This window comes from Lygodium microphyllum, chromosome 25 (assembly GCF_053477565.2).
Source record: "Lygodium microphyllum isolate KBCC chromosome 25, Lygodium_microphyllum_v1.1.10, whole genome shotgun sequence".
NCBI classification, from domain to species: domain Eukaryota; kingdom Viridiplantae; phylum Streptophyta; class Polypodiopsida; order Schizaeales; family Lygodiaceae; genus Lygodium; species Lygodium microphyllum.
In genome coordinates, this window is record NC_141159.1 from 63,776,648 (window position 1) to 63,788,457 (window position 11,810).

General features: G+C 39.1%; 1 protein-coding gene across 4 annotated transcripts; it reads right to left on the bottom strand.

Moving 5' to 3' along the window:
* Positions 1-2,359: 2,359 nt before the first annotated feature.
* On the bottom strand, positions 2,360-6,417 carry LOC148014302 (B3 domain-containing protein At3g19184-like). 4 transcript variants are annotated; one of them, XM_087667269.1, is made up of 7 exons: positions 6,267-6,417; positions 6,102-6,182; positions 5,890-5,982; positions 5,556-5,587; positions 5,323-5,470; positions 5,028-5,234; positions 2,360-4,435 (listed from the first exon to the last, which is right to left on the bottom strand). In XM_087667269.1, the coding sequence occupies exons 1-7, from the start codon at positions 6,324-6,326 to the stop codon at positions 4,337-4,339; spliced, it is 720 nt and encodes a 239-aa protein (XP_087523395.1). In that variant the 5' UTR covers positions 6,327-6,417; the 3' UTR covers positions 2,360-4,336. The 4 variants fall into 4 exon arrangements, with proteins under 4 accessions (XP_087523395.1, XP_087523397.1, XP_087523396.1 ...); XM_087667271.1 differs by having other exon boundaries at positions 2,360-4,831; XM_087667270.1 differs by having other exon boundaries at positions 2,360-4,843.
* Between the last annotated feature and the right edge of the window lie 5,393 nt (positions 6,418-11,810).

An 11,810-nucleotide genomic window follows, 5' to 3' on the forward strand; every position in this document is an offset into this window, starting at 1 on the left:
TTGTTACACCTACCTACAACTGGCAAATATATAATGCTAGTCGATTAGCATAGTTGGTTATGCACTGTTTGACTTAGAAGGCCACTTTCCTTTATGTTGTATCTTATCTCTACTTTGTGTACATTGTATAGTGTGTGGAAGAAGAAGAAAAATCAGCAAGAAAACGTTTTGGCCTCCATCTCTCTTCTTGTGTTCTTGAGTGAGCTTCCTCTTGTGTATGCAGTATGTATTTGGCGTAGCAGCTCAAGCAAAGTCCCCCACCATGCGATTCTTGACAAAGTTGAGGCATTTTGTCACATTTTTGCTAGAAGTGAACAAAGATTGCCACAATTAGCTAATAGTTAAATATCACATTTTACCACACCTCACATTGTCCTTATTTTCTATTGACTAATCTTATCACCTATAAAAGTTAATTATATGGCCTATTTTTAGGGTTTATGGTCCTAGTGGATGCTAATACTTGACCCTACATTTCCATTTGATTTTGTTTTTTTGTAATGGCAATAGGCCTAGATGTCATAATATACACATGGTCTAAAAGTATTGGTCACTCATCTAAGAGCAAAAGTCTTCTATCTCAACTTCAAGTTATTGATTCTACCATTGTTTCCAATGAGAAGTGATTCAAATGAATTTATGAGAGATCAATTTACACATTTGTATTTATTTGGACTTCCCATGGGATAGATAGTTATCATGGATTAATCTTTGTTATGTACTTTCTTCCATAATTGGTGGCCCTCTTGTAGCCTACTTCATGGCCGTCAGAAGCTTGCATGATGGAGGAAAGATGTGATCTGAGATGAATCACAAGTAGAAAGAAGCATCTCTAGCACCTTGTTTAACAATCGTATACTGGTGCAAATAGCACAATAGCGTCTTGTTATATCTCATGAAAACGAGGCTTATAGATGCTCCATATCTTGCTTATGATCCATAGAATCACATGCTAGAAACCTTTGAGGGCATCTTAGAACCAAATCATGAAAAGAAGGCCTATTTTTATGTGTGGGAAGTAGGAGTATACTACTGGTGCAAATAGCACAATAGCATCTTGTTATATCTCATGAAAACGAGGCTTACAGATGCTCCATATCTTGCTTATGATCCATAGAATCACATGCTAGAAACCTTTGAGGGTATGTGGAGCCAAGGGAGAGAGAGATAAACCAAGATCCCAACATGAAAGCTTGAGAAAAAGCTTGAGAGAGAGAGAGAGTACTAGTAACAGTTTGAGAGAGAGTACTAGTCACATGCTAGAAACCTTTGAGGGTATGTGGAGCCAAAGGAGAGAGATAGACCAAGATCCCAGCATGAAAGCTTGTGAAAAAGCTTGAGAGAGAGAGAGAGAGTACTAGTCACACTTTGAACTGTATCCAAGTCCTGTAAACGAAATCTTGAACCCTAATTACTCAAAATGGTGCTAGTAACTAAATATAGACTTGAAAATGACCTTGACAAGAATCAAATTCAATGCTTTGATACCATTGTAAAGAAGCTAATCCCCACACCAAGTTAAAAACACAAAAAAATAAAAGAATACAGTAAAGTGCCAAGAAAGCGATAGCCAAGGTAGCTAGGCCATTATGAATCATGTTACCACTTGAATACAAAGGTTGAGAATTATTCATGAGAGGCTGTAGCATGATCTCCTCCTCATGCTCTAAAGGGGCATGGAATCCACCCCAATGCCATGGTGGCCAAAGAGTATGCACCCTCAATGGATGGTGAGAGGAGGAAACCTCAAACAAGAAATATTTACAATTGGCAAAAGATGCTTGACAAGTTACAACTTAACCCTAGATCTAAGGCCAAGAAAGCGATAGCCAAGGTAGCTAGGCCATTATGAATCATGTTACCACTTGAATACAAAGGTTGAGAATCATTCATGAGAGGCTGTAGCATGATCTCCTCCTCATGCTCTAAAGGGGCATGGAATCCACCCTAATGCCATGGTGGCCAAAGAGTATGCACCCTCAATGGATGGTGAGAGGAGGAAACCTCAAACAAGAAATATTTACAATTGGCAAAAGATGCTTGACAAGTTACAACTTAACCCTAGATCTAAGGCTAAATATTGGCTAAGGTATTATTTTTCTTTATTACAACTCCTATCTTCTTTGAGGTAGATGATGGCACCTCATGTTGTGTCCTCTCATTCCTTGGGGAAAAGGCATGGGTCAAGTGTCTTGTTAATTCAAAGTTCTATTCAGAATGTATATATATCCTTTAAACAAGCCAAGTTTGTGCCATCAGAATGTTATTATGTTTCTCCCTTGACTTGTTGTGTGTGAAACCCTAGGCCTAAGACTAAATATTGGCTAAGGTATTATTTTTCTTTATTACAACTCCTATCTTCTTTGAGGTAGATGATGGCACATCATCTCATGTTGTGCCCTCTCATTCTTTAGGGAAAAGGCATGGGTCAAGTGTCTTGCTAGTTCAAAGTTCTATTCAAATGGTATATCTATCCTTTAAACAAGCCAAGTTTGTGCCATCAGAATGTTATTATGTTGCTCCCTTGACTTGTTGTGAGTGAAACCCCTCTAAGTGGATGGGAGGGTGATGTGTCCGTTCAAGACAACACAACACTTTAAAACTACAACTTGAACAAAACCCGCACAAAAATACATCTTGTTGTGTTAAACCAAATGTTATTATGTTGCTCCCTTGGCTTGTAGGGAGGGTGATGTGTGGTTTGAAGGCAACACTTTAAAACTATAACTTGGACAAAACCCACACAAGAATATATATATATATATAAAGCTAGCTACCTATATGCTTCATAATCACCATAGCTTCCATCAAGCAAGAATAATGACATATATTTCAAGACATGGCAAAATATCCCAAGGGGTTCACCTTATAAAACATGTAAGATACCATGTGAATTCAAAAGAAAGGGTATTATATTTAGTAAAATTTATAGGATTGTATTTTCAAAAGGGATTTTTAAATTACAATTGGAAAAAAAATTCATAAGTTTAGTAAAGTAAAAGGGATCATTTAAAGGCCTTATAGCATGTAAAGAAAGGTTATTTGTTAATATCCTTTCAACACACATTATATAGATATATAGATGATTAATGGAGCAACTTCTCAAGAATGTTGACAAATATTCAAAAGGGCTAAGGAGACTGCCACTTCCTAACATTGGGAACCATTTCTTATAAAATGTTGGCATGTTGGCTTTCCTTCTTCAATAACGCTAAACAAAACTCCTCATTGGTTTGGGTCTATATAAGGTAGGGTTCCTTATTATCTATTATTGATGGAGTAACTTCTCAATAATGTTGACAAATATTCAAAAGGGCTAAGTAGGAGACTGCCTCAACGAAACTCCTCATTGGTTTGGGTTGAAAATTCAAAAGGGCTAAGTAGGAGACTGCCTCAACGAAACTCCTCATTGGTTTGGGTTGAAAGGGTCTATATAAGGTAGGGTTCCTCATTATCTATAATTGATGGAGCAACTTCTCAATAATGTTGACAAATATTCAAAAGGGCTTAAGTAGGAGACTGCCACTTTCTAACATTGGGGACCAAAGTCCACTACACCCAAATGTTTTTTATGACATTCCCAATCGAACATGTTTAGTGTTGATCAACCAAATTCCCTTGACTCATTATTGAGCATAGTACATCAACTTTGTCTCTTTGTTGAGCTTAAGCTGGCATTTATTAATTGTGAGTTAGATAAGACTAAGTTTAAGGAAATCAAGTAGGCACGATATTCTGGCAATTTAGGTAGGAGGGCTATGCATTGGCATTTAGCATTCCTATGAGACGAAGTAACAAAGAATTGATTGGCTCCATCATAAGTTTGTAGTTAAAAATTATAGAGGTGGGAAAAATGTTCCCCTTAGCTTAACAAGAAAGCTAGTGATCATATTAATCTTTTCTCATGCAATGGTGTTTGCTACATATATCTATGTAATGAAGGTGCCATGGGAAAGAATCACGTCATTAAGTCCTTTAGCTGGGTAAGAAGATAGTATCCCTTGGTAGTTGGTCACTTCTAAAGCCAATGAATGCTGGGTTGGGCATATATATGCCTTGAGAGGAGTAATTAAAACTGCCAAGTTATTTAACTGCTCTAGACTGTGGGCAAAACTTCTGGTCGCATTCTGGAAGAATATATGACACACATGGAGCTCAAGCAGAGGCCATTGCTTCGGTTTACTGTTTAGCAGCTGCACAAAAAAGGCTTCTACTCATACATGAAGCGAGTGGGAGAGAGAGACACACACACACACATGTATATATACATATAACGCTCAGAGCAAGAGCTAAGCCAAAACCAAGAGCTCAAAAAGAGCTTCTTTGAGCTGTTGATTTAGGCCTCTGGCTTGCTGCCCCTGTCATCTTCTTGACCATCCTCATCGTCGGTCCCTTCATGTGCCGAGTCATTCATCTTGACACGGATGATATGTACCTGCATTTACCACCCATGTGATCGAAATTCAAACCAAGGTACTGCAATTACTGTCAAATCACTGTGAAATCATCCATTAGCTTGCATGTCAAATCACTGTGAAACCATCCATTGCTTGCAAGCTGCAACCTTAATACCCCACACCCATTGGCATTGGCACATCAATTGCATCGTGCTTATCTCGCACCTTTCCCAAAAACCCATGGTTCAAACCTCTGTGAACAAATGGTTGCATGGCTTTTCATGTAATGAAACCGTAACTACTTAGACTAGTTGAAAGTAACACAGGATACCGCTCTTCTCAGAAAATCCCATGGGTTCAACCAATGCCAATCGTTTTACGCTTTGAAAGAGTTATCTGTTGACTGCTTCTAAGTAAGTAGCAAGGTATCAAACCTGCAAGCAAACCTGTAAGGAACCTAGCACACTCCATGATTTTGAAACAGAGAAGATGCTTACTACACCTTATCAAACCACTTACTGCTTCCAATCAAGCAAGCAAACATGCGTAAGCTCTGCCCACTACTACAGGTCCCCATAAAGTGTGATAAGGCATACTACACAGAAAGTAGTTTATCTCAGACTTTCTCACCTTGAATCTATTCCACTCAACAAGCTCAAAGAGAAGAGCATCTCCATCCCCAAGCCTATTGTCTTCAGCAAACCTCTTCCAACCAGCACTGAGGCCAGTCTTTCGTGCTAAATAAAGAGATTCCCACTTCTCGCCATTCTCGATCACCAAAGTCATATACTGATCATTCTTTGGGAGATGGGCTTTGCAGAAGGCTAATGGCAAACCCTGCAAATTGGAGTCATATCCAACAAAAACTTATTTTCTTGATTTAATGCACTCTGCAATCTAGATATGCATGGGACAGTTTTGGTACCAGCCAGAAACATGAAGAGACATGTGACGGAAGCATCCTTTTGACAAAGGAAGGATTTTCTGTCTGAATCCTGGAAGCTTCTTCAGCAGCTTCATCTCTAGCATGATCAGATATGAACAAATTGCTGGTGTACGAGCGTCGTGTCACACTGTGACACGATTATCATATCAATTTTAGTAGTCCATCAAAACAAGAACACAATCCCAAACAGGCAGCCATACCCATGGTATCACCTTCTTCTGGGCTGTCGCAAGTTATCATCCATCTGCATGTGTGGAGAAGTAGTTATGAGAAGTTTGGCAATTTGTACGTAACATGGAATCTAGCTGTGAGTCAATTGAATTGATCTTCAGAAGTACTTGTGATATGAGATTCATATGCAAATGAACATATGACTATGATTGAGAAGCTAATCTTTATGCACAAATGAGTTTAGGCACCCTTATCACAAAGAACACTATACAAGATTTCCTATCAGCAAGATGAAGACAAAGAAAGTTTTTGCCTAAGATTTGCTTCCATAGTACATGATGAGAAGAATTCTGCAGGAAGAAAACAGCCACTCACTTCTTTGTACATGGGTGCAGGCTTGTTCGAGATCCGCGTCGAACGCCTCTGCTCCAGAAGCTCACTTGGAATGGGGATCTTCTTGCGCGGCTTCTGTCCGGTTTTTTGCATCTTGATGGTTACTACCCATTGGCATAGGAATTACACAAGCCTAGCAGACAGGTAATATCACACATTTACACACAGAAAAGCAAGCCGAAAGAACAAGAGACCGTGGGTGATTTTGCAGAGAAAGGCTTGGTCTTCTTGAAGGAGTTAGAGAGGGTTTTGGAGAGGCTGGCAAGGCCCAGCTCCTGCAAAGAAAATTTTTCAGAGTCAGATATACATAAGAGAGAGAGAGAGAGAGAGAGAGAGAGAGAGAGAGAGAGAGATCTTGCCTCCAATCTGCGCTTGTTGTCTTGCAGGCGCTGCTGCCGAGCCACCTCGTAAGTACCCATCTCTCTTCGTGAAAGACACCAGCGCTCTCTCTCTCTCTCTCTCTCTCTCTCTCTCTCTCTCTCTCTCTCTGTGTGGAGAAGGAAATCTCTCTCTCTCTCTCAGGAGACGGAAATATGAGAGATCGCGCTCACTGCAAAAGATGGGATTTCATAATTTGAACCTCCAACGGTCACTTCCCCCCCCCCCCGGGGCACTGAGGCCCGAGGGGCGCTAGATGCGAAATGGTTGGTGTAAAGTGTCTCACCAAAGAGGTAAAGTTAGATATGATGACTCGAGTGGAAAAGGTTCGGTGTGTGAACAAACTCCACTTAGGGTAAAGGGACCAATAGTTGAACATGCTCCAATAATTATACACTTTCTCGATCCTTGCAAGGGCTAATAATAATACATAATCTTCACATTTACAACTTGTTAAACAAGGGCTAGTGATTAGCTCAACCTCATGCCGCGCCTCCACATTTCCTTAGATGTGAGTTCAAGCCTTGATTCATTGTTGACTTGCACGTTCCATTTCAAACTGGCAAGCGATTGTTATGCACTATAGGCGGTTTTGTTTGGGCCTACGCGATGCCCATAGTAATCACTTTGACCGCGACAATTTTTCCTAGCATGTAAAATAGGAAAAATCAAAAATAAAAACTTATAATTTTATTTTTGGCTTGCTCAAGGTTTCAACCATTGTTCACCTTATGCACACAAATGTGCATGGTTGATCGTCCATCATACATAAGTGGATTTTCATTTGTTTGTACACACACACACACACTCTCTCTCTCTCTCTCTCTCTCTCTCTCTCTCTCTCTCTCTCTCTCTCTCTCTCTCTCTCGTAAGAAACATTGCGTTGGTCCTTCTCTACCAATGAATTGTAAGTATGTCAATTGACATGGAGCATGACACTAGAAGTTTCCCCATCTGCATGGAGGGCAAATCGAGAATCTCTTTGACATGGTTGGTTTTCAAGCCCATAAGGCACCTTTGTCCAATATCTCATTATGATCCATTTAAGCACTAATCCATCCACTTTACCAAGGAGGACAAGATACATATGAGATTTGTATCTTTGATCAACCAGTGTGTGGTAGGCTAGATGAGATGTAGAAACAAACAATTCAACACACGTTACACATGCATTTTCACATAAATACAAGGCATAAGTGGCACTCTCATAAGGTGTTATTGCAACTATTTAGATGCCCTCAAACATTGATACATTTCATAAGGGCCAACAGAGTGCTTTATAACTTAACAACAACTTAGAAATCACACTAAGAAATTACACAAGGGGCCAACACAACATATGATGGCAAATTACATATGCTCTTTCACATCAATATAATTGGCACGCATGTAGATGGTCTCAAAATAAACATACAATTTCACATGAGATTTAATTGGCACTTGTGAAGGGGAGCTCAAAAGTCATGTGTACACATGAATGGAGGTGATGATTAACATCAATATCAAGGCCATGAGGCTCAAATTATGTTTGTTCTTGACCAACATCACCTCCATCAGATCTCTCTTGGACATTACATGGAAAATGTTCTCAATCTTGCTTTTCTCCTTTTGCATAGTCTTCTCTCTAATTATAACAAAAGATGTCAAGCATTGGACTTACCAATCCAATATAAGACATGGAATAATAATACTATGCAACGCTCTTACTTTTTTGGCAACCAAATTTGAATCTAGATATAGATGCATGAGACCCATTGCTTTTTCTATTGTTTCTTTCTTTAAGTTGGTGACTATAGTTGAGTAGCAATGCATGCTCCATTGGCAAATTCACCATTTTGGCTATAATGCATGTCCTCATAGCTAGATAGATACCATTCAAGGCAATTATGGTTTTCTATCACAATCTTCATAAAAAGGGAATGAAAACTAAAATGCCCAAGTTTGTAGCTCATACAATAGATCATGGCCACTACTCCTCTTCATGTCACACTATGTGACATGTTATACCTTCCCCACATCAATAGATATTTGCGAGAACATCAAGGAGAGTTTCTCTTGCCAACCTAGGAAAAGCTATGCATATATAGGTTTGAATTGGTATGGCTTGTAACTTCCAAGAGGGAAGGGCAAGAAGCGAGTTTTTTTTGGTAACCCCTCTATTCTTATTCCACATAGTTCACTTATTCCAACCTTAGATGTACCGACCTCCACTTCCACTTCTACCACCACCACCACCACTATCATCGCCACCATTGCCGCTAACTCTACCACCACCGCCATCATTACCTTCACCACCACCTTCACTCACTCACTCACTCACATACACACTCTCTCTACATAAGTAGCTCATTCTCTCTGTCTCTCTCTCTCTTTCTCTCCTCTCACACAACACACATTCTTACTCTCTCTCTCTCTCTCTCTCTCTCTCTCTCTCTCTCTCTCTCTCTCTCTCTCTCTCTCTCTCTCTCTCTCTCTCATGTTTGCAATATGAAAACATTTGTATAAACACTCCAAATCGATAGAACTTCTATTACATTGGATTGTGATATGTCTTGCAACGAACAATTCTCTCTTTACTAATATATAGAGCTCTCTCTCTCTCTCTCTCTCTCTCTCTCTCTCTCTCTCTCTCTCTCTCTCTCTCTCTCTCTCTCTCTCTCTCTCTCTCTCTCTCTCTCGTGTTTGGAATATGAAAACATTTGTATAAACACTCCAAATCAATAGAACTAAGCACTCCAAATCGATAGAACTTCTATTACATTGGATTGTGATATGTCTTGCAACGAACAATTCTTTCTTTACTAATATATAGAGCTCTCTCTCTCTCTCTCTCTCTCTCTCTCTCTCTCTCTCTCTCTCTCTCTCTCTCTCTCTCTCTCTCTCTCTCTCTCTCTCTCTCTCTCTCTCTCTCTCATTTGTAAGACAAAAGTATTTATGCGAGTACTCTAGGTTTAACAGAACTTATTTTACATTGGATTATAGCATGTGTTGCAACAAATAGTTTGCTCTTTACTTGTAAATAGTTCACACACATACACACTTACAATACAAAATCATTTCTGCAAGCAATCTGGATCTAGATTTATATTACATTGATATGTGGCAAGTGTATTATTGTTCCACAATTTGATAGACAATGATAGTAAAAGATTATCATAAATTTAATCATAGCTAACCAAACAATGTATGCTTGTATTTTCTCAACAAAATAAAATGCATTTGCTATAAGAATTAGTAGTCTTTGCTTTTCTAGTCACACTATAGGTGATGTTGGAAAAAAATTTCTCTTTCCAAATATGAGATGTAACTTCTCTTCGATAAGCATGGATTGGTGTATAAACATGTCTATATTTGCATTCATTCCAAATACTCACTAAACATTTTTCTTTATACATGGCTCTAGCGACCTCATTAAACATTGGTTTAAAAATAAAAAAGTATTATTAAAGCTTGCATATTTGTAAATTATTCGTTGTGGTGGCAAGAGAGGATATTGATTGGTGAAAATAAGTATAAATTTGATGCTCAATCAATATGCTTAATGAGAGAGAGAGAGAGAGAGACCATCATCTTGATCTCTCATTGTGCATGTCTTTGCTAACTTAACATCATGTTGTTGTAATATTAATATTCATAGGCTATAAAATATAGTTATACTTTTGTGAACTAATTATATGTGTATATATGTGTGTGCGCACGCATATTAGGACTTCTAATATACACACATAAATATGTATATATATTAATGAAAGAGAGGGAGAGAGAGAGATTTTTAGTGATAATAGTTTTTTAGTAAGAAAGAGATATAGAAACAAGTTTTTGTAATGCGTATAATATTAAGCAAGTAAAATAAGTAACTACATACAGCATCAATTAGATGCCACTTGGCATTAGGCCATATCCCTCTGTTTCTTATGGAAATCTTGAAGATCCAATGCTTGGATCTCAGGACATCCAACACAGCCAAAAACTCAATCTTCAGTACATGAATGGCACGGTCAGGCTTGATCCTACCCTGAGACCCAAACAAGTAATTGTTTCTATGAGCCCAGATAAACCTTAAAGTTACAGCAGTCAGGAGTGCAACTAGCTTCCACGTGCTCTCATCCAACGGAGCTTGATCAACGAAGAAAGCCACTGACATGCTGAAATTGTCAATCAGGTTTGCTTCCTTAAGCCACCTTTTGACTTTTTTCCAAACAGGGGAGACATGCAAACAGTCCCAAAAGAGATGTTTCTCTGTCTCATCAGATCTTCCACAAAATGGACAGAGAGAGGAGATTTGGAATCTCCTAGCCAGTCTAGCGCGTAACGGGAGCTTTTTATGCATTAGTCGCCATCTCATAACATTGCATCTGTGAGACGACGTTGCTCTCTAGACTTTGATGATGCGTCTCTTCCATGTATCCATTCTTGCCAAAGGGGATTCCTTTTTCCATTTCTCTTGTAAATTCCTGTAGATAACAGGAGACGAAGAGCTGATGTCTCTAGATGATCTACAGTGACTCAACCACTTGCCTGTTACGGAAACAAGGTCATTCAACCATAAGTCATCTCTTTTAACAACTAATGAAGGCCATTCCACTTTTTTATGTTGCAAGACTGCAACTAAAAAATCATTTTCCTTATGTGAAAGAAGAAACCTAACTTGAGCTTCCTCAACTGTGACCCACAAGTTGCAATTCTTGTTCCAAATGTCATCCCAGATCCTGATGCCTTTCTCATGAACAGCCCTTGCAAGCTTAGGCTTCTAGTGAATTGGTGAAAGGGGGGAAGGGGGGGGGGGGGTCATAGGCAAAGGGGGATAGCCAAATACTCTTACTCAAGGAAGTGTCACCTTGTCTTGATCCCCTAGATGACCATTCAGCATTCAACAAGAGTTTCTGCTAGTTTGCCACTAAAGCTTGCGCCACATCCGATTGCAGGATGGATATCAGTCCTAAATAGCAAACTATCTCTCCTGGCTTGACAACATTGAATCCAAGTTGAAGAATCCATTGGTCAGGGTCATTCCATGATAGTAGGAACAGCTTTGACTTAGATTGGTTGATTTTGGAGGTAGACAATGTTGAGAACTCATCATATATTCCAAGGAGGTGGATTCACAGATTGGTAATCAGATTCAACAATAGAAGCATTGTCATCTGCAAAAAATTGAACTGCAGCTTGGGATCCATCAGGGAGGGGAAGGCCTCTAATAATACCTTTTCGTATTGCATTGTCCACCTTTCGAAGAAGTGGGTCAGTAATCAGTGCAAACAACAAAGAGGCTAGAGGACATCCATGTCTAATAGATCTCTTGAGATCAAAGGCAGGGGTAAAGACTCCATTAATGTTGATAACTGTTGAAGCATTCTTGAACAATGTAGTCACCATACTGTAGAAGATTGGTCCAAACTTCATGGCTTCCAAGACACTCAATATAAAAGTCTAGCTCACTCTATCATAGGCTTTGTCCCAATCCATGTTGATTAGGACAAAGTCAGTTTGCATACTCAATGCATAATCCATAGAAAGTATCAGGT